Source organism: Lithobates pipiens, unplaced genomic scaffold (assembly GCF_037356315.1).
Source record: "Lithobates pipiens isolate NorthernLeopardFrog02 unplaced genomic scaffold, aLitPip1_a1.2 Scaffold_18, whole genome shotgun sequence".
Taxonomy (NCBI): domain Eukaryota; kingdom Metazoa; phylum Chordata; class Amphibia; order Anura; family Ranidae; genus Lithobates; species Lithobates pipiens.
In genome coordinates this window covers 442,174,159-442,197,560 of record NW_027507758.1, presented here as the reverse complement: position 1 = coordinate 442,197,560, position 23,402 = coordinate 442,174,159, and the positions used below count along the sequence as shown (strand labels likewise).

Genomic DNA, 23,402 nt, shown 5'->3' with positions numbered 1-23,402 from the left:
TGTAATATAAATCTGTAACAATTGTGGCCAACTTAAAGCTGAACTCTGGAAAACTATTTAAAGCACTTAGAGAGGGTGAAGGTTCACTTTAAACACAGAGAATGTTGGAGAACAGATGAGAGTACCATCTAACCAAGCATTTAGCCTTGCAATGTGGGGGTGTCAATGCAAAGGTATTTTTTCATTTAACCTACAGTTTACCTTTACTGGAGAAGCTATAACAATGAGGATTTGGGACTATAACTAAATGATGCCAGTGTGCACACTGCCTCAGCATATAGTGAACTCCTCTTAGTAAAAGATGGCTTCAGCTTGGTCTCCTACACATGGAAAAAAACACTCTAAGCCCTTGTACACACGGTCACAGAATCCGTCGGAATGTGTCCTATCGGACCGTGTTGTCGGATAATGTGTCCGTGTTGTCAGACTGTGTGTGGTATGCATCGGACTGATTCCATCAGAATATCCGTCGGACCCAATTTTCCAACTTGTTGGAAATATTTCCTGACCAACTGGGCCGATCAGACATACTCCGATCATGTGTACAGAATTTTGATCGGACCAAGTGCCATGCATGCTCAGATCTAGGGATGAGCTTCGTGTTCGAGTCGAACGTACGTTCGACTCGAACATTGGCCGTTCGGCCGTTCGGCGAATTCCGAACGTTTTGGCCGTTCGCGTCAAAATTCGAGTGACGCGCGCGCGGACCACAATGCACTGCGTTGGCGCAGTGCATTGCTGCCCGATGATTGGCCAAGCATGCACTGTGACCCCGCATGCTTGGCCAATCGCAGTGCCGGCAGCGAGGAGAGCCATGATTGGCCACAGGCATCCTGCCTGTGGCCAATCATAGCTCAGGCTGTGTAGTGCACGCCCCACACTATATAAGGCCGCCTTTAAGGCGGCCTCCTGTAGTGTGTTACTTTGCATCTGAAGCAGTGGGTGTTCTGTGTACCTTCAACACAGTACACACCAATCGTTTTTGGCTGATTTCCTATCTTGCTGCTGTGTAGTGGTTGTTGTCTGTGCCCTGACTGCAGTATACACCACTATATTCACCTCACCTATATAGCTAGTGATCTAGCTTTAACCACTTAACAACTGCCCATTGCCGATTAACGGCTTCAGGGCGGTTGTTTAACTCAGAGAGGCCGTTAATTAACGGCCTCCCAGAATTCTGCTCTCGCGTGCCCCGAGGTGTGCGCACTCGAGAGCATCCGTGATAGCGGCCGTTTACCACGTGATTGCTCCGTCAAATGACGGAGTGATCACTTGGAAACAAACCGGCGTCATGTTATGATGCCTGTTCCTCCCTCCCCTTTCTGTACCGATCGGTACAGCGGAGGGGAAAGAGATCGGTGTCAGCAGCGATGTGGGCTGCATCTGCAGTGCCCACATCGCTGCTCACCGAATTTAACCCCTCAATTCCCTGCCAATACTCTGCAATACCAGTGCATACTCTGCAGTACCCTGCCATTACTCTGCAGTACCCCGCCATTACTCTGCAGTGCAGTACCCCGCCATTACTCTGCAGTGCAGTACCCCGCCATTACTCTGCAGTGCAGTACCCTGCCATTACTCTGCAGTGCAGTACCCTGCCATTACTCTGTAGTACCCCGCCATTACTCTGCAGTGCAGTACCCCACCATTACTCTGCAGTGCAGTACCCTGCCATTACTCTGCAGTGCAGTACCCCGCCATTACTCTGCAGTACCCCGCCATTACTCTGCAGTGCAGTACCCCGCCATTACTCTGCAGTGCAGTACCCTGCCATTACTCTGCAGTGCAGTACCCTGCTATTACTCTGTAGTACCCCGCCAATACCCCGCCAATACTCTGTAATACCCTGCCATAAATTGCCATACCCAGCCATATTTAGAGATACCCAGCCATACTCGGTGATACCCTGAAATACCCAGCCATAGACGCCCCCCACCCCTCACCGCCCTCCGGTGCTTCTACCAACTCGCCAGTACGATCAAAGCCAGAATCTTTTTTTTATTTTTTATTTCAGGCTTCCCAGCCTAGAGGTGAGATGTGGGGTCATATTGACCCCCCAGATTTCACTGTAAAGAGGACCTGTCACCCCATATTCCTATTACAAGGGATGTTTACATTTCTTGTAATAGGAATAAAAGTGATCAAAAATATATTTTTGGGAAAAAAAATGTCAAACTAAAATAAATAAATAAAGTAAAATGAACAATAAAAAAATAAAATAAAAATTAAAGCGCCCATGTCCCCATGTGCTCGCATGTGCTCGCATGTGCCACACATGTGAGGTATCGCCGAGAATGTTAGAGCGAGAGCAATAATTCTAGTCCTAGACCTCCTCTGCAACTCAAAACATGTAACCAGTAAAAAAATATTTAAAGCGTCGCCTATGGGGATTTTTTAAGTAGCGACGTTTGGCGCCATTCCACGGGCATGTGCAATTTTGAAGAGTGACATGTTTGATATCTATTTACTCAGCATAACTTCATCTTTCACTTTATGCAAACATTGGGCTAACAAGTGGTTAATAATAGAGCTTGCAGTCAGTAGTGTTAGGAGTGCGTGCTGTCTGCGTGCTCTGTACCCAGTACATACCGCTATAATATAGGGCAGGCCCCTACTTTCAAACATCCAACTTACAAACATCTCCTACTTGCAAACGCAAGGAGACAGCAGCAAGTGAGATGAAAAAAGATGGACGACAAAACAAATTATACAGGGGTGATAACCCTTCCCTATGTTTTCCAAAAAGCTTAAAGATAGTTTTTTTGACTGGAGCTACACTTTAAAAATGTACCGGTTGAAAATGACAAACAGATTCAACTTAACACAACAAACCTACACAGTCCCTGTCTTGTTTGCACCGCCTGTATACTGCTGTTCTGAGTATATAGGGCCTGGGGGCCACACGCATTTCCTTTTTTTAATATGGGTACGGGGTTCCCCTTAATATGCGTACAAGACCCAAATAGGCTGGTAATGGGCAGGGAGGGCTACCCATGCCATGTTTCTCAATGATTTTCAACCATATTGCAGGAACCAGATATAACATTAAAACCGCAAGCAGTTTTAAATGGTGTTATTTCCGTTTAATGTCATTTTGTGCAGGGACTGTTCTAAACACGGGAAACACGTGGCACTTCACAGGCATACTACAGACACCCCGCAGGCACCATATTTAAAGGAATATTTCACTTTTTTTTTTTCACTTTAATCGTCATTAAAATCAGTGCTCCCGCCAAAACGGTAGTTTTTAAAACTTTTTTTTGCAGTGACCCATGTCCCCTGAGGCAGGAGGCAGGTCGCCAAACCCTTTTTAGGACACTATCTTGCATATTAGCCGTTAAAATGAGCACTTTCCAATTCGAACGTTCGAGTCCCATAGACTTCAATGGGGTTCTAACGTTCGTACCGAACGTGGGGGTCGTTCGCAAGTTCTGGTGCGAACCGAACCGGGGGGTGTTCGGCTCATCCCTACTCAGATCAAATTCCTACATCAAAGCTATTGGCTACTAGCCTGAATGTAGTCCCATCATAACGAAATTACGTCATCACGTTCTGAAAGATTGGATTTTTCGACAACTTTATCCGACCGTGTGTATGCAACAGTTTCGGACAAGATCCGACGCATTTGGTTGTCGAAATCTCCGACCGTGGGTACAGGGGCTAAGAGCTGAAGCCATTTTTTACTAAAAGTAGTTCACTATATGCCAAGATAAACTGGCACCATTATGTTGTAGCCCTTGACGTGTCTTTCAACCTGACCAGCACCTACAAACATTTTGGCTAGTCACCTAGGTTAACAGATTGGAGCATTCAAGTGCTATCAGTTTTATTTGGTTTTTGGTCTACTACATGAGGATTTGGGCTTTTATATATTGTTTATTTGGAAACTAAACATTAAACACAGGGTGCCATCATGACAGTTGTTTTTCAGAATGCTATGGGTTTTCTAAAGAGAGTTATGTAATATGTAATCCATGCATTGTATAAAACAGAACTGCTTGGTCTTGCTCATATATATTTACCAGGTGTTTAGGCTTGGATAAACTAGCACAAAGTACACACTAAATTCTCTGTTTCTGTAGTGTATACTTTTTTTCACAAATGGGCTAACAATGCATACAGTCAAGGCAGTGACAACATTGCCTTCTTTTTAATGTATTTAGTCGTGGGGAAATCATGTTACAACCCATCTGGGTGTTGCCTATGTCATTATGATTTGGAGTGTAGGTGGCATATTGTGCTGGCAGTGAATGTTAATGTTAAGTACAAACTAAGAGGATGCAGTATGTGTGCCTGAATTATTATTAATTCAATCTACATTGATCTAAAGTTAACATTAAATTATCTTTTATCATTTCTTATCTTTCTGTCACAAAAAAGTTGAAACCCGTTATTGTAACTCTTTGTCATGGTCAGGGTTCAGGCTCGGAGACCAGTATCTATAGCAGTAGGGAGCTCTAACTGACCAGCTGTATAAGTGAACAAGCAGGTCACCCTGGCGGATGACGCAGGTTCACCTGTGGTGCAGGGTCGAAGTACTAACCGGTCTTCACCAGCGCTCCTGATGGTGGAGATAGGTTTTGCTACATGTTAGTACAAGGGCAAAGTTCTAAGGATCGCTCCTCCAGGAGGAGAGCAAGCCAGGGTCCAATTGCAGATATTGCAAGTAGGGATCAAGCCAAAGAGTAGTCAGTAAACAAACCAAGGGTCGATAACAAGTGGTTGCAGGTTGAGATCAAGCATAGTCAAGGAACAACAAAAAGCCAGCAATGAGTGGTAGCAAAGGAGTGACAAGAGTGAGATATTGGCTGGAGAGAGCACAACAATCTGACAAACAGGAAGTGCAGAAACATGGCTTAACTCATGGGAGGAGCAAGCAATTCAAAGTCCATGAGAAGCAAAACATAAGGCAAGGTTGTCTAATGCCGCGCACACACGGTCGGATTTTCTGACTGAAAATGTTCGATGGGAGCTTTTTGTCGGAAATTCTGACCGTGTTTTGGCTCCATCAGACACTTTCCATCTGAATTTCTGACACACAAAATTGGAAATTCCGATCCTGTGTACACAATTCCAACGCACAAAGTTCTATGCATGCTCGGAATCAAGCAGAAGAGCCGCACTGAGTATTGAACTTCAATTTTCTCAGCTCATTGCGTTCTTGACGTTTGGAATTTCCGAAAAACATTGTGTGACTGTGTGTATGCAAGACAAGTTTGAGCCAACATCCGTAGGAAAAAATCCCATGGATGTTGTTGTCGGAATGTCCGATTGTGTGTACATGGCATAAGCAATCGGGCAGGGAGACATCCAGCATCTCAGGTGGCTCAGAGAGAAATTACTGCCAGAAACAGCAGAAGTTCAGGTTCAGGCCCTGACACTCTTCTCCATTCTGTTGAAAGCTGAGAGTATAGTTTTTGTAGGAGTTGGGCTCAAAGTAGTGTGTAGACATTTGCAATTGCGATAATGCAATTTATAGTTCAGAATGGTACCTTAATCAAAAGTAGTAGCAAAGGCTAGCTAAATCATAAAGTATACAGCATTTAAGAAACATTTTAGTTTGTTTCTCTTTGTTATTTGTAGTACTATACAGAATACTTGGCAGAAAACATGAAACGGTTGTGTTAAACAAACAGACCTTTTCCCTATTTTGCAAATACAACACCTGTTTTAAACGCAATCTGAAAGTTCTGACCTCACACTTTGCAAATTATCCAACATGACTCCTGTTCACAATTTGGGTCCTACGACATATATAATAAACCCTATAAGCAATATCTATCAGAGCTTTCCTGTAACCTGTGAAATTGTATTGCTGCAGAGAAATACACATTAACCCTACTACTGACATATTGGTACAAGGAGCCATTGCCAGCTAGGAAACATTTGACAGCTGTTATTATCATTTCTTACCAGGTGAATGGTTGGGTAGATCCATTCTTGGAATCTATGATGCACAGGAAAGAAGAATCGCTGTTCGTCAGCTCTAAGGAGCAAAGTTGTAAATGATATTACAAGTTAGATGGAATGTAATGTGGATTAGTGTTACTTTTAAAGGGTAGTTATAAATAGTCATAAAATGTGTATTATTGTACTTTTTTTATTAAGCCGCAGAAAAGTTACTTTACCTACGAAGTTTATTGAAGTATTAAAACTTACATTCAAACAGAAAACGTATGCAAGAGTAAAGTTCTTAACACTTAACATGTGGACAATATCTCCCCCCCACAACAAGCCTTGATTAGCAGTGACTATAGACATTGGTTTACTTGAAAAATCCAGGTGATAAAGACTGCATCAACGTGGGTGGGCCCCTCAAATCTAGAGGTGCACGAGTGATTGTAATCTGTTGTCACTGAGAAATGTAACCATTTGTCAGTCATCTCAAAAATCAATGTGTTTCTAAACAGGTAATTGTCAACACCTTTAGAAGGAGATTAAAGTTTATGTACTGCCAAAACTTTAGAAAAGGGTTTATACCCCTTGCGTTTATTTTTTGTTGCCTTTGTCCTGTTGAAGAGGTTTCCCTTCACTTCCTGTTCTAAAGACACAACAGGAAGTAATCTCTGCAAGTTGAAGAAGAATTCCATTCTCAGACAGTTGTTGCCAGAACATGTTCCACATTTAAAGACATACCGGAACCTCTCATTCTGGCAATCTCTCTAAACTTTTAGACAGAGACAGTGACTCGGTGACAGAGGTTTCCAGGGCACATCGAGTGAATCTCCCCAACTCAGACATGAATAAAAACTTGAATATGGGTTCTTACTCTTCTCTACACTATCCAAAATTTGAAAAAATGTTTTGGCTATAGATACACTTTAAAGGACTTGCATACCCTAGCCCTAAAGAAGCCTATGAGGACAGAAGTGTGGGATCTGTAATTGCTGACTTGGTGTGGGCTCCAGGGTCATTACCCTTATCATGGATTCCTTATATACAATACTGTGAAAAAGTATTTGCCCCTTTCTGGTTTTTTCTTTTTTGTTTGCATAGTTGTCACACTTAAATGACTCAGATCATCAAACAAATTTTATTATTACACAAATATAACCCGAGTAAATACAAAATGCATTTTTAAATGATGGTTTCATTTATTAAGGCAAAAAAGCTGTCCAAACCTACCCGGCTTTATGTGAAAAAGTAATTGCCCCCTAAACCTAATAACTGATTGTGCCACCCTTAGCAGCAACAATGGCAATCAAGCATTTGCGATAACTGGCAATGAGTATTTCACATTGCTGTGGAGCAATTTTGGCCCACTCTTTGAAAAACTGTTTTAATTCAGCCACATTGGAGGTTTTTCCAGTATGAATGGCCTGTGTGAGGTCACGATAAAGCGTCTCAATTGGATTTAATCCCAGGCTTTGACAAGGCCACTCTTTTGCTTTGTTAGAACCATTTTGGAGGTGGACTTGCTGTTGTGTTTTGGATCATTGTCCTGCTGCATAACCCAAGTGCACTTGGGCTTGAGGTCCCAAACTGATGGTCGGACATTATCCTTTTAGGATTTTCTGGTAGAGCTCATAATTCATGGTTCCATTAACTATGGTAAGTCGCCCAGGTCCAGAAGCTGCAAAGCAACCCCAGACCATCACGCTACCACCACCATGTCTGACTGTTGGTATGACGTTCTTCTTACGAAATGCTGTATTTGATTTATGCCAGATATAACGGGACGCACACTTTCCAAAAAGTTAACTTTATGTCTCATCAGTCCACAGAATATTTGACTAAAAGTCTTGAGGATAATTAAGATGTTTTTTGGTAAATGTGGGATGAGCCTTTGTGTTCATTTTGGTCAGCAGTGGCTTTGGCCTAGGAACACTCCCATGGATGCCATTTTTTCCCAGACTCTTTCTTATTGTTGAATCATAAACACTGATCTTACCTGAGGCAAGTAAGCCCTGCAGTTCCTTAGATGTTGTTCTGGGTACTTTTATGACCTCCTGGATGAGTCGTCGTCATGCTCTTGGAGTAATTTTTGTAGGCCGGCCACTCATGGGAAGGTTCCCCGCTGTTCCAAGTTATCTCCATTTGTGGATAATGGCTCTCCCCATGGTTCACTGGAGTTACAAAGCTTTAGAAATGGTTTTGAAACTCTTCCTAGACCGATACATGGACATTAATTTTGTTTCTAATCTGTTCTTGATTTTTTTTTTTTTAGATTGTGGCATGATGTGTGGCTTTTTGTGATCTGTTATAGTGCTTCACTTTGTCAGACAGCTTCTAATTATGTGATTTATTGATTCAACAGGTCTGGCAGTAATCAGGCCTGGATGTGAAAAATTAAATTTAACTCAGCTTTCCAAAGAATTGTGGTTAAACACAATTCATTTATGATTCTGCGTGGGAGGGGGCAATTACTTTTTCACATGGGTCCAGGCAGGTTTGAACAGCTTTTTTGCCTTAATAAATGAAATAATAATTTAATAGTTGGATTTACTCGGATTTACTCGGGTTATCTTTGTGTAATATTAAAATCTGTTTGATGATCTGAATCATTTAAGTGTAAGAAATATGCAAAAAAATAATAATAATCGGGAAGGGGGCAAATACTTTTTCACAGCACTGTAGCAAGTTACTGATCTGGGGGAAGTCTTTTTTATACGAGTGATTATGTTTTGGATGTCACTGGCTTTGTGCTTATTCAAGGTAAGTGGCTCACTAGGTGGACTTGAATGACAGTCCTGGAACTTTCAACTTTAAAAATAATTCAGCATTGCCAGCTTCTATATTTCTGTCCTTGCAAGTTCCCTTTAAGAGGTAGTCTCATTTATCCCAGATGCATGTGATATAGTAAGTATAAAGCCATTTAAAAGGTCCCCCATAGTTTCTCTCAATACATGTATGCATCTAACTGTGCAAATGTGTGCAGGATAAACTTGATTTCTAATGAGTTAATTATTTTTATTTTTTTAAACAGTTGAGTTTATTGAAATCATGTATAAAAAAGTACATAACATAAAGGAGTAGGTAACAGTGATTCGACATGAGTATGTCAGCAAATATTCATTATTATATTCAGGTTTTAAACATTAGTATCACTTTTTACATTCGGAAAGAATAGATTGAACAGATAATTGTAAACATGCATATTTCACAGAATACATGTGTGGTTTCAAACAATAAAAGGATTAAAGTAATATGTAAAAAGCAGTAGCTACTTAAAGTTTTTTGGAGGGTAGAGAAATCAAGTTATTGCGGTTAATTTATTTTTAACTTCACTTGCAACTGCAAATGTCAAAACACAGTTTACATTTTGCAAAGTCAGCTTGTTTTTTTACCATCAGATTAATATTAAGTTTTCCTTTTGCTCTTATTGTTTCGAGCATAGGCAATCAGAACACTCCTCTGGAAACATTGGGGTAGATTGACTAAAGGCAAATAGGCTGTTCATTTTACAAGGGAATTGCACTTTGCAATTGAATTTTCCTTAGCTCAGTGAATGTGGTGAAAATTCACTTTGCAAACAATTCGCAATCACATGCAAGGAAAATAAAAAAAAATATATTTTTTGCTTGCACATGTCTGGATGATGGAGGTCAGCAGAGCTTCAGCTCATTCACTAAGCTTAGGGAAAATATCCTTGCAAAGTGAAAACTTTCTTACAAAATGAACAGCCTATATGTCTTTAGTAAATCAAACCATATATTTAAAGGCTTACATCCTCTCTAAGTACTTTAAATACCCCCCCCCCCCCCCATCTCTCCCTCCCTGAAGTTTCCTGGAATATTCATGCATCCCAGGAGGCTTAACGGCAATCCCAGGCAGACTGAATATGTGCAGTGGAGCATTATCAGAAGGCCAGGTGCAGCAACCCAGAAGACCTGGCTCCCAACTTACATCAGTATACAAAATGGCAGTGTGGAACCTGGCGCCTGGTTTCACCACACAACCCCCAGATTTAATGTAAAAAGTAAAAAGAAAGACTGGCTGCAATCACTTTGGAAATTCTAAGAATACAATGTAGATACTGTATGTGTGTGTGTGTATGTGTATATATATATATATATATATATATATATATATATATATATATACACACACACACACACACACACACACAAACTTGAATGGCATCCCAGTCTTAGTCTGTAAGGTTCGATATTGAGCTGGCCCACCCTTTGCAGCTATAACAGCTTCAACTCTTCTGGGAAGGCTGTCCACAAGGTTTAGTAGTGTGTCTATAAGAGTGTTTGACCATTCTTCCAGAAGCACATTTGTGAGGTCAGGTACTGATCTTGAATGAGAAGGCCTGGCTCGCAGTCTCTGCTCTAATTCATCCCAAAGGTGTTTTTTAAACCTTGCTTTGTGCACTGGTGTGCAGCCATGTTGGAACAGGAAGGGGCCATCCCCGATCTGTTCCCAAAATGTTAGGAGCATGAAATTGTCCAAAATGTCTTGGTATGCTGATGCCTTAAGAGTTCCTTCACTGGAACCAAGCCCATCCCCTGAAAAACAACCCTACACTATAATTCCCCCTTCACCAAATGATTTAGACCAGTGCACAAAGCAAGGTCCATAAAGACTTGGATGAGTGAGTTTGGGGTGGAAGAACTTGTTTGACTTACACAAAGTCCTGACCTCAACCCGATAGAATACCTTTGGGATGAATTGGAGCAGAGACTGTGAGCTAGACCTTCTTGTCCGCATCATTACCTGACCTCACAAATGCAAAAGAGATCACTGAAACGTACAAGCAATGGTTTCTATATTTGTATTAATATTCTAATGTGTGGACTCAATGTGTGTGTTTGCTTTTGCATTTAAAAGCCGTTTAGAGTAGCTGAAGTCGTTAGACGATTGCCAATGTGTATTCCATGTGACAGCTTTTTCGTTGCATTAGTATAATTTGAAACAATCTGAAAAAACACCAACTTACATTCAGCATGTTCTATGAATGTCAGTATTAAATCATGATTTACCCTTACTGAATTTTTTTTTTTTTTTTTTTTTAAGACAGTACATTTTGTTTAACAATTTTTAATTATTATTTTATCCATAAAGATGGTGTACAGATTGCATTCAGCTACCAATTTAGATTGTTGGGTGTACAGTGAACCTGCCACTACATTTATAAAATTTTAGTCCTCTCTGTCCGTTAGCTTATTAGAATGGAGCACACTTACAGCCAGATCAGCTTAATACCACTGTAGCGAAATGTCCTCTGTTTCTAAACATCGAATAATTCAAAATGATGGTGGAGTAAGACACTCTTAAACCCCATACACAGTATCAGATTTTCTGCTGATTTTTTTCCTTCAGGTTTACCAAAACCATGTAGTAGAAGGGCCTGCCTGATTGCATACAAATAGAAACTCCTAAGGTTTGACCTCATATTATATGGTTTTGGTAAATCTGAAAGAATAACTCAGCAGCAAAACTGATAGTGTGTATGGGGCTTAAGAGATTAAGGCTGGGTTCACACCTTTGCGAATTGGATGTGGATTTCCAGCATCTGATTCGCATAGAAGAAGAATATGGCTGACTCTCTATGGAGACGATTCACATATCTCCGCAGCAGGTCCAGTGCATTTTGCATGAAAAACGTGTGTCTTTTTTGGTCCATTTCAGGTCCGAATTCAGCCCAAAATTCAGGCTGAAATCGGACCTGACATGGCAAACCAGCATGCACCGGATCCCTGCTGTGTGATGGAAGTGGCGATGGTGTGAACCCAGCCTTAATGACAGTTGCCCAGTCGCACCATTTTAGGATGGATCAGGCGACAATCTCTCATCTCACGTCAGTTACTCTGCTAAGGCTGCAAGGGGAAATAGCAATTGGATTAGCTAGAGTGTCATATAGTTATAGAGGATCATCTGCAGGCATCTGCATCAGGGTTCTAAACAAGTGTGGTGTTCTGTGGGAACCTTGCATTTCTAGCTTATGGACAGGGGCGAAATAAGTTAATTACCCCGTATATTTTGCCAGTTGTGTCAGTGGCATGATTTTCCTGCCTATGTCCATAAGCTAGAGATGCAAGGCTCCCAGAGAACATCACACTTGTTTATGGAAATGTCAGAATATGCAGATTCCTGCAGATGGGCATCTTTAATTAATTAAAACTTGCTTCCTTCATGCCCATCATCCCTTCACACATTTTCCACAATATTAGGCATGCAGCATTGTACATTAGCTTTTAAAATGGTGAAATGAGACCTACCTTTTCCTGCTACATGGGACTGCTGGCAGTAAGCATCTGTGCCCGATATGTGAGAAATAAAGTACATTTACAATGTAGAGGGGGGGAGTTGTATGCATAGAAATAAGTCAGGGCAGAGCACATGTGTAGCTCTTAATTGTGTGTTCCTCTCATGTCTTTTGTATTTCTAACAAGTCTAAAGCAACATGTTCCAACAAGAAGGCAGCAGGATACGTTTGAATAAAATACCTGTCAACAGGACGTCGCAAGATTGTTATTTTCCTGTGTACAAACTCAAGGAAAAAAAACCTAAATGATACGTGATGTGAATTACTAGTATGAGGTCATGTAAATATGATGTTATTTCAGCAAGTCGGTTTAAGTAAAACCAACAGACAGTCAGTCTACAGCACAGATTAATGTAAGATGACAGCACATCCCTACCACTTACTGTAAAACCTAGCTTAATCTTGGTACATTATAGACCACTGACTGGCAAGCCATAACAGTGACATTTAAATGAAAGGTAGTTGATTATGAAAATGCTTAAACTGTTGCAAGTAGACATGCACAACCTGTAGAGTTTTGGATACAATGGAACTACATGTTCCAGCATGGAAGTAAATCAGCATATGGCCTTAGGGTGTGTCCATGTGAGTGTTTTATTGTCATACAATTTGCTTATAAGTGGAACCCCATGCAACTCAGCTAGACACGAGAAAAGGTTAATCCGTGCCTATGTGGCTGCAGTTATTATAGCTGTATGTAGCTATATTGCTAGGTTATTCTTTTAACCTCTTTTGCCTTAGCTATTCAGTGCAGAGCTTTTAGATTTAGGCTGGGTTCACACATTGCGAATTGGATGTGGGTTTCCCCCTATGGTTGCCACCTCATCCCTTTAAACCCGAACCATATTAATTACACAGGTTCTGAGGCGGATTAAGGTGGTAATTAAATTCACTTGTTGCCTTATCTGCATTAAATTAGCCTTCAGAAACGGTGTAATTCATGTGTTCGGGTTTAAAGGGATGAGGTGGTAACTCTAGTTTCCCCACAACCAATTTGCATGTCAGGAGATTGTGACCGGCTCTCTATGGAGCCGTGGCACACATCTCCAGAGTGGCTCCGGTGAGAATTGCAAAGGAGCTCTGTGCGTCTTCTGGTCCATTTCAGGCTCAAATTCAGCCAAAAATTTGAGCTGAAATTGGACCTGAAACAGTGAAAGGGGTCACACTGGACCCCCTGCCGTGCTGTGGTATGAACCCAGCCTGAAAAGTATAACTAAAGGCAAAACTTTTTTTAAAGTTTTGTATAGAGTGCAGAGGGATTACAACACTTTTCAGTTTCTATTGCTGTCTGTGCCCCCGTTAAAGAGATTCACCCTCTTTTTTGTTGTGTTTACCATTATCATGGAAAGTGAAAGTAAAAAGAAAATCCCAAATTTTAGGTTGTCACCCAAAAAAGTAATAGAGGGGAAATCATCCAACAGGGACACCAATTCTTTGGGGAATTCCCCAAGGAATTCCCTTCATTTTCAGGGATTTCCTCTCACTTCCTGTTTGGCTATGGGACAGGAGTTGTAGTGTAGCGCTGTGATTCTTTACCAGGCAATGTTATAAAGCAAGACTATGCTGTTAGATTGGTATTTGGCTCCCTCTACTGGTATGTAATGGGAAAAAGACTTGTTTAACTTTCACATAACAGCTAAGCAGGAAATGACTTAATTGTTTACTTTGTGAAAGGACTCCCCTACCCACAAGGCCCACTCACCTACCCATGAACACTGAGTGGCTGAACTGCATACTGGGTAGGTCATAAAAGGCCCGGCGTGGCCATTTTCTGTCTCTTCTTGCTGGGACATGTGGGCTGCCTACAGGGATCTGTGGGTGCGTGTTTGAAGAGCAGCGGCCTGCATCATGCGGACTGCAACAGCAACTACTGAGAGTGTCTTACCACAGTGTGCTGGAGCAGTGGTGTGATCTGACCAGAAGATCAGGAACATCTGACGGAGCCAAACGAGGGTCCCGGTCATCTTGCGGAGTGGTGTAATGGGTTGGAGCTGGCTGGCAACAGGACTGAGACCACTGGAGCGGAGGCATCCAGTTATCCAGGCCTGGTGTGGTGAGAGGGCTGTTGCCCAGAAGTTATATACAACACTTCACATACTTAGACTGATCTCATAGTATTGCTGAGACCTGTAGTCCCTTTCAATTAGACTGTGCTCAGATAGGCCTCAAAGCCTAACTTTACTAACAATTGACTGACGGTGGGGGTACATTCCCAGGAAAGGAGTTTATAAGTGCATTGCACAATTGAAGTTACTGTTGTTTATTACTTTACGTCACATTACCACCTGCAAACCCTATGGAATACAAATATTGCAGTATAATGGCTAGCTGATGAAAGAAGACAATAGACTATATAATTCACTATAAGTCCTTGCAGTATTGTTGCTACATACAAAGGACTGCATTTCAGCACAGGGGGGAGTTCTTAAGTAATTCCATTGTGTTACATTGTTTTGTTAAGACTGCATAGTGTATTGCAGGGTTTTCTTTGAGTGTCTGCATGGTTGTGCTGGAAGTGGGAAGGTGCCCAGAGTCAATACCTTATCACCCTGAGCATTAGTCCCACTTGGAGACGAGTCCATATACGTCAGTTGTTTAGAGTGTGTTTATATCAAACTTTGACAATACCTTCACTGTACTTATTTTTTGTACTACTAAATCAGAGGTTGATCTCTGCAATGAGAAACAGATGGGCAAAAAATATTTGACAGGGGTTATTACCCTCCCTTACTCTGCTCAAAATGAAAAAAAAAATCTTTTGCCTATAGTTCTACTTTAAAGCAGTATTAAACCCAAAGCAAAAATTGAATATATTGCAGCTTATCAATCATTGGATTTGGTGGCTGTAGTCCCTTTCAATTAGACTGTGCTCAGATAGGCCTCAAAGCCTAACTTTACTAACAATTGACTGACGGTGGGGGTACATTCCCAGGAAAGGAGTTTATAAGTGCATTGCACAATTGAAGTTACTGTTGTTTATTACTTTACGTCACATTACCACCTGCAAACCCTATGGAATACAAATATTGCAGTATAATGGCTAGCTGATGAAAGAAGACAATAGACTATATAATTCACTATAAGTCCTTGCAGTATTGTTGCTACATACAAAGGACTGCATTTCAGCACAGGGGGGAGTTCTTAAGTAATTCCATTGTGTTACATTGTTTTGTTAAGACTGCATAGTGTATTGCAGGGTTTTCTTTGAGTGTCTGCATGGTTGTGCTGGAAGTGGGAAGGTGCCCAGAGTCAATACCTTATCACCCTGAGCATTAGTCCCACTTGGAGACGAGTCCATATACGTCAGTTGTTTAGAGTGTGTTTATATCAAACTTTGACAATACCTTCACTGTACTTATTTTTTGTATTACTAAATCAGAGAGGTATTCCTCTGAGCAACTAAATCTTTTCCAGTAAACTTATTATATTCTTTAATTACAATAGAGTGTGACCTTTACTATGAGTATGGAACCTGAGGTGTCAGAGGGAAGGGTAGTCCTGAGCTCCCGGGATAGCCAGTGGGAAATAGAACAACCCAGCAGCCCCCATGTGGATATTGCTACAGTAGGTTGATCTCTGCAATGAGAAACAGATGGGCAAAAAATATTTGACAGGGGTTATTACCCTCCCTTACTCTGCTCAAAATGAAAAAAAAAATCTTTTGCCTATAGTTCTACTTTAAAGCAGTATTAAACCCAAAGCAAAAATTGAATATATTGCAGCTTATCAATCATTGGATTTGGTGGCTGCATCAGTTTTTTTTTCTTTGGCTTTTTTCCCTCTGTTTTCCCCTGGTGATCTGGCCAGTAATACACCTCCTGTAATAGAGTACCACCACTCTGGATGAATGAGCACATGGGGCACAATTTTGAACAGCAGCATTTTCATTCTGGGAGGAGGGGAGTGTTAGATGGACTAGTAGTTTTGATACACTAAGGCTGCATTCACACTACAGTGTTTTGAATCCGCGGGCAGATCTGCCCGTGAATGACAAAACTCGAAGCTCACATTTGAGATGCTATTCATTTGAATGACACCTAAAATTGCGGTGCGGGTCTGCCGTGATTGTCGCGTGACAAAACATACTGCAATTGCGGCAACTCACATCACAAGACGCATGACGCTCCAGAAATAGTTCAGGAGCTACTTTGGGGCAACATGCGTCCCACATTGCGGGTTGACGGTTTTGCGTGACAATCACAGCAGACCCGCACCGTGATTTGGGGTGTCATTGAAATGAATGGCATCTCAAATGTGAGCTCCGCGTTTTTGTCATTCACACATCAGCACTGTTAAATCCCACGTAGATCCGTGGCAGATATGCCCGCGATTCAAAGCGTTATAGTGTGAATGCAGCCTTAGTGTATCAAAACAAGCTGAAGCCAAACTCCAACTAAAACTTCATAAGCAGTTTACGCAAACTATTTTTTACATAAATAAAAGCTGATCATTGTACGCACCCCTACCAGTGTTAAATAATTTGTCCCATCTCTGTGACTGATGCATTCTGCTGGAGAGCTTGCTCTTTTGAAAAATGTACAGATTTATTGGTCAGATCACCAGAGGAAAATAGAAGAAGTCTTAAAAAAATGCAACAATCACATCTAAGGCCGCGTACACACGGGCGGATTGTCTGCCCAACTAAGTTCGGCAGACAATCCGACAGACAGTCCGTTCAAAATTTGCATGAACGGACTTGACCACACACGATGAGCAGACAGTCCGCTGAAAGCGTGCGTGATGACAGCACGTACGACGGGACTAGAAAAACGACGTCCTATACACTGCAATGCAACCTTCGGCCGTGTAAACCCTTTCTGAGCATGCGCCATACTTAGTCCGTCCAACTTGGCTACACACGAGCGGACTGTCCGCTGAAACAAAGTTTGGACAGACAAAACCAAGTTTGAACGGACTGTCTTACGTAAATTCCGTAAGACTTTGTTCGTCAGATTGTCCGCTGAAAAAGTCCGCTGAAGCCCACACACGAGCGGATTGTCCGCTGAAACACGGTTCAGCGGACTAAGTTGGACAGACAATCCGCCCGTGTGTACGCGGCCTAAGAAATGGCAATGTGCGATATAATAAATGTTTGCTTTTGGGCTTAATACCGCTTTAATAAACATAGCGTCCTGCTTTATCAGATTTGGCTGTCATGCTGATAGCATTCAGTTGGTTATTTTTTCGATAAAACCCCATGCAAGCTATATAATGCACAACACCGGTGTGTACCAGACCTTGTTTACTTCTCTTATGTACCAAGTATAGTTCCTTAGACACAAGACCACTCCTCTGAGATGACTGAATATATTAACTACAGCTTACATTCCCCTAACATATAATGGGAATTTATGGTGGAATTATTTATAATAAAGTAATTATTATTTTTTCTAAAAAAAATGTTTTTGTTCCTCCTTGAAGAATCCTTTTTGACCTGTCCGCCGTCTTTTTTTTCTCTCCAAAAAACTATTTTTTTTATAAGCATTAACCCTGATTCAGAGGAACACACCTAATTCTATCAAATTTATACATAATTTAGGTGAATGGTTTACATTTGGACAGTTGAAGATTTTTTGTTGTATTTTTTCACCAACTATTTACTCTTCCTTGCCCAAGTTTATATATTAGGGTGAGATTTCATGACAACTCTCTTGTTTTTTTTTGTTGGATATACTGGTAATTTAAGTTGGTTTACAACTGCATGTCTGAAGTTGACACATTCTTTTTGCTATTTATGTTTATTTGTTCGCTAATTTTATACAGTCAAGTAAAGCACCAGTTTCCGATTATTAGAACCCTATCAGAATGACTCTGAGTTTTACAGTGCTAGGGAGTTTTGAGTCTGGTTTGCTATGCCTTATTTGAATATCACGCAAAGAGAGTCATAAGAGTAGTAGAAGATCAACCAATTAAAGTACCTAGAACTGTCCGTTTAGCAACTTTCATGAATACAGCTATTTCATATGTGGTTATTCCTTTGTTCTTTCCATGCTTCTGTTTTGTAAGACATGATACTTGCAAAGTGCAACCTTAAGGTATATAGTCCAAAATGATTTCTATAAAAGTGGAGGTACACCTTAAATGTAATAACTGTTACAATAAACATCTAAAAAGAATCCCGATCTAAAATACTTAGACAGGTCATTTTACCTTGTTCTTGAGAGCATCTGATGTTTCCATTGTAGTAGCAAAACCTGGTGGAGGTACCTCTGATCTTGAATCCAAGCCCATAACATTAAATGAATGTGAGATTCAAACTGCAAAGATTGTTTTCATCTAAAGGAACAAGGAGCATGAGATTAAGTCTCTATGGGCACCTGCTGGGAGAGTCTAAAATTTTTATCCATAAAGAACCTGCGTATCTCATTAATGGCAATGACTCATCGGGAAGTGTAAAGAAGACTTATAAATTAATAGTTTGCTTCAAGTCTTAACATCTCCTTCAGAAAAAAAAAAGTCTCTCGAAAAGGTGTGCTTGTTATTAAATGGATTATTGGGCGGATGTTGGCAACATAATGGGCTCAGAGGTGTATATGAAATTGGCTTGCAACTTGTCATTAGCCTTGTCTTCCTTTTGAAAGCTTCTGTAAACCAACATTTTATAACCAAAAAAAAAAAAAGACTTGTAGTACATATTTAATAAAAAATGGTTTGTAGTTCTGCATTTTCCAGAACAGGCAATGCGTATAGACATAAGAAAAAAATATTAATTCATAGAATTTTGTTTTGTAGTGTATTCAAAGGAAATCCTGCATGCTGAATTATTAGTCTATTGACCTGAATTTTGCCACTTAAGTAAACTGGGTTCCTTTTTTAGAGTGTATGTTACCCCAGCATTTCATAATCATGATATCCATCTATTGTACTATGTACTTATATTACAAAGTATCATGATCTCTTTGTTATGCTTTCTTTCTGTAAACTACCTGGTGATCCTGCCAGTCCCTCTGCTTTCTTATGTAGAACCCCCTGGGTCTACTGGGAGCAAGGGGGTACCTCCAGAGGCAGGAGGCTAGCTTACATTCACCCCAGGGCTGAGTCCATGACTATAATGGGAAGTTAGACCAGAATTTTGGCGCCAGGAACTTGAAAGAAATAGTAGGAGAGAGGGTTAGGGGAGGTTTCAGATACCATTTGCAGATCAATAATACCTGGATAGGCCTCTCACACAGACCTAGCAGCCGGTAGAATTTCTGGACAAGCCTCTCTCACAGACTTAGCAGCCAGTAGCACTCTTGGATGAGTCTCTCTCACAGACTTAGCAGCCAGTAGCACTCTTGGATAAGTCTCTCTCACAGACTTAGCAGCCAGTAGCACTCTTGGATAAGTCTCTCTCACAGACTTAGCAGCTAGGAGCTAGTTACCATGTTTAGATTATAGAATAGGATTCAGCTTCAGGGTGTCAGAACCTTTAAGCCACCTGGCAACACTGCAAGAGTAGTTTAGATATAGGTGCATCCTCCAAACGAGTCATAAAGCCCTCCTGAGAGACCAGCCTTCATCCTGGCTCTCTCCAGCAAGGGTCCTCCCCTGGATCCCCTCAGCTTGGCTAGGCTTCTTCCACACAGGCAAGACAGCCTAAGGACCATCACAGGATTAGTAGGCCCCAGATAAGCTTCTGGGCCTACTTGCAGAACTTGTAGCAACACACCCTCAAGCCAAGAGGGCCCCGAGGTAATGAATGATACAAGAGCACATGATTCTGCCCAATAAATACCCCCTTCCCAGGATGCACAGCAGCCAGGAACCTCCTACTGAGCTGTTCTGGAGAAAGAATATTCATTGCATAGCTCAACCTAGTTGTAATTCTCATTCTGGTCTGTGCTACCAGTGATACCTACTGGCAACAGTGAGAAATGCACAACTCGGTTAAGTTTAGAACAGAACCAGATAAACTATACAATCAAATCTGAGCTGTTTACACTATAGCCCCATTTTTAGGAACATGGGGATACACACTCCCACCACTAAGAGACACGGTGTCCTCAGCATCTGTAAGGGAACAAAATAACTCTCAAGCCTGAGAGTAGGTATCTGAACCAAAAAAACTTGGATGGGAAAAGGGAAGGGTAAGGCAGTAAAAGAAGAATGTTACAGTTTCAAACAATAATCAACAGTATATTCACATCAAATATGTTACAGAAACCTCCTTATCTATCTAACTGCCCCCACTCTAGCAGCTTGATAGGAGATCTTTTTTACCTCAAACTGAAAAAGAACAAGGTTATACACACCGAAACACATAACAGTATCACTGATCAACTGGGAGCAAAGCCTCAATCATTCTATCTATCTATCTATCTATCTATCTATCTATCTATCTATCTATCTATCTATCTATCTATCTATCTATCTATCTATCTATCTATCTATCTATCTATCTATCTATCTATCTATCTATCTACCTATCTATCTATCTATCTATCTATCTATCTATCTATCTATCTATCTATCTATCTATCTATCTATCTATCTATCTATCTATCTATCTATCTACCTATCTATCTATCTATCTATCTATCTGTCGCTCTATTCCACTTTTTGATGACTTGTTCCCACACATATCTCTCTCTCTCTCTCTCTCTCTCTCTCTCTCTCTCTCTCTCTATATATATATATATATATATATATATATATATTAGTATGTTTGGTGGGAACAAGTCATCAAAAAGTGGAACTTCACTCTCCCAATCAGCATTAATTATTGTTAATCCCCATGCTAATATCATTAATACATATATAGCAAAGTACATCATATTTACTTGTTTTAAAAAAAATTTTTTACATTTTGCATTTCTTCAGTTACTTCCTGATTTTTAATGTCAAATATCCTAAGATTCTTCAGGAGGGAAGGAAAAGGAGGGTTTTGCTCAGCTAAGCAAACTCTCCTGCATGCATGCTTGAGGTAAGGCCAGATGGATTCCATGAAGTTAATGCTATCTGAACCATTTGCATTTGAACCACAGCCAAAAATGGTAGGGGGTGGTTTTCAAAGTGATTTCTCAACAAATTAAAGCATAGCAACATGGATGGAAGGAGGAGTTTGCTTTAAACATTAAAAATGAATTAAATAGTTGGTTTGTGGTATTCAAATTCAGTGAACATCCACTTTAAGAGCAAAATTCCTAAACTGGTAAATTGTTTTGAGAAAAGTGTGCATGCCATTTATTGCATGTTAAACAGCTTTGTCACAGCCTAGTGAGCTCACAAATTCTTTATACTTATCTTAGTTACTAAGGACGGACACACAAAAGATGATAAAATCTAGTGATCTAAAAGACTGGAGCATGGCTTGTGATGATTAGCTTGTCTATTGTTGCACATATTTTCAATAATTTTGAAAAACGCTCCCAGACATCAATTATTTATTTTATTATGAAAAGTGAACAGACCTTTAACGCATATGCACTGCAAGTTTGTTGGTCATCTTTGGGAAAAGTACATGGTGGCTCCTGGTTATGCAGCGATTAGAGTAAGCGTTGGGAGATCTCTACACCTGCCATTCTTGCTGATCATCTGTGCCCAACAAACCTGCTAGAACAAACTACCTAAACGTCCCTCTCCCTGTTTCAGTAACAAAAATCACCATAACACCCAATAACTTGATGACAGCAGTGTGCTGCACAGCCAGCCCAGAGCAACCACCAGTCATACTCTATTGAGCATATGGAGTGATGTCAGAGGACTGCCATGGAGTATAAAGAACTAAATCCCAGATAGGAACTGTTATTTCCTATGACAGTTGTCCATCATGACAGGCCGATGTGAGACAACTTGTTTTGTATGGTGTGTAGACTGTGCAGAGAGCATGCAATTGAAAGAAGTGCATTGTGTGATAATAATGAGGTCTGGTGACCTCAGACTTTATGGGAGAAGAGAGAAGTTATATAGCACACAGTGCCATACTAACTTCTGCAAAATGTATTTACATTTAGGTTTAAGGCTAGGTTCACACTATTGCGATGCGGGAACGCCGCGAATCCGCGGCGTTTTCCCGCATCGCATACCTCCCGCCGGCAGTTCACACTGCCCTATGCGGACGGCTGGGGGTGTCAATGTTATGTTAATGACACCCCCAGATCCGTCGGCATATCGCAGTGCGATCTGCCGACTCGCACAGGAATCGGATCGCATGGTGTGAACCCCCATGCGATCCGATTCCGTTGCGGACCCAAAAAAGGGTCCTGTGCGAGTTTGCTGCGGGACAGCTGCGAGTTCAGCCATACTATCTGTATGGCTGAACTCGCAGTGCTACGGAGATCGGATGTGATTTGCTGTGCGAATCACATCCGGTTCTCCCCCCGCAGCGGTGTGAACCCAGCCTAAACCTGATTTTTGTGGTGCGGCAAGGGACAAAAACTTTTAAAGGCCACAGACAAGACTTAATGTCCACAGTCACATACCTAGTCGGAGGCCAAAATGCTGAGAGGGCTTCCCTTGCGACTGAGTGCAGGCCACCCCTGAAGGTAGTCACAGGAAGTGCTATGCCCAAAGAAGCAGGGGTTGCCAGCTGTGACAGGCTGAGTGATGAAGTGTCTGCTAGATGGCAGCTGGACAAGCAGGATGCACTGCTGGGCAGGAGTCCCTCAGAAGTACCAGATGAGAGAGCTATGAGCAGGGTCAGGAGCCAGGCCAGTAGTCAAACACGGAATATCAGCCGGGGTAAGGCAGCAAGCAGGGTCAGGATTAAGCAGTGGTCATGCACTGGCAAACAGGCAGGAGCAGAGTCCAGAAGGGCAAGCCAGAGATCATACATGGATCACCAGGCAGAAGCGGAGTCAAATGAGCAAGTCAAGGGTCAAAGCCAGGAATGGAGACAAGACAGGTCAAAGGCAAGCTGGGTCAGTAACAGGAAATCCACTAATAACAGGAACAGGAACTCAGGAACACACAGGGGAGTTGAAGATCATCCAGCAACTAGTGGATCAAGCTGCTGACTTTAAATAGGTGGCACACAGATCTTTGCAGAAGTTTGCGCGCATGCAAATTTACATTGGCAAATTCCTATGTGCTAATCTGTGATTCCGTTGGGCATTAGCAGATGTGCCAGTTCTTCTGTGAAATATTCTCCGTTATCCCAACTCTAGAACACAGCTAAGATTGAGACATGAAGCAGGCCTTATACATTTCAATTAAAACATCTTGGCCAGGATCTACTCAGACTGTTAATGAGCCTGATTATAAATGG

At 41.3% G+C, this 23,402-nt stretch overlaps 2 protein-coding genes across 7 annotated transcripts in view; one reads left to right on the top strand and one right to left on the bottom strand.

Annotated features, from left to right (window-relative positions):
* Positions 1-18,565, bottom strand: part of LOC143988517 (G-protein coupled receptor 87-like) — a 31,894-nt gene extending 13,329 nt beyond the window's left edge. For 2 of the 4 annotated variants that reach the window (XM_077488160.1, XM_077488162.1), the window contains exons 1-2: positions 12,168-12,308; positions 5,914-5,986 (exon numbers count right to left, since the gene is read on the bottom strand). In XM_077488160.1, the coding sequence (XP_077344286.1) occupies positions 5,914-5,938 (25 nt within the window). In that variant the 5' untranslated portion in view covers positions 5,939-5,986; positions 12,168-12,308. Of the gene's footprint in view, positions 1-5,913; positions 5,987-12,167; positions 12,309-18,364 lie in introns of those variants that run through there. The other 2 variants (XM_077488163.1, XM_077488161.1) reach the window with 2 other exon arrangements.
* The window catches only part of MED12L (mediator complex subunit 12L), a 740,921-nt gene that overhangs the window by 391,632 nt on the left and 325,887 nt on the right, over positions 1-23,402 (top strand). The window lies entirely within an intron of this gene.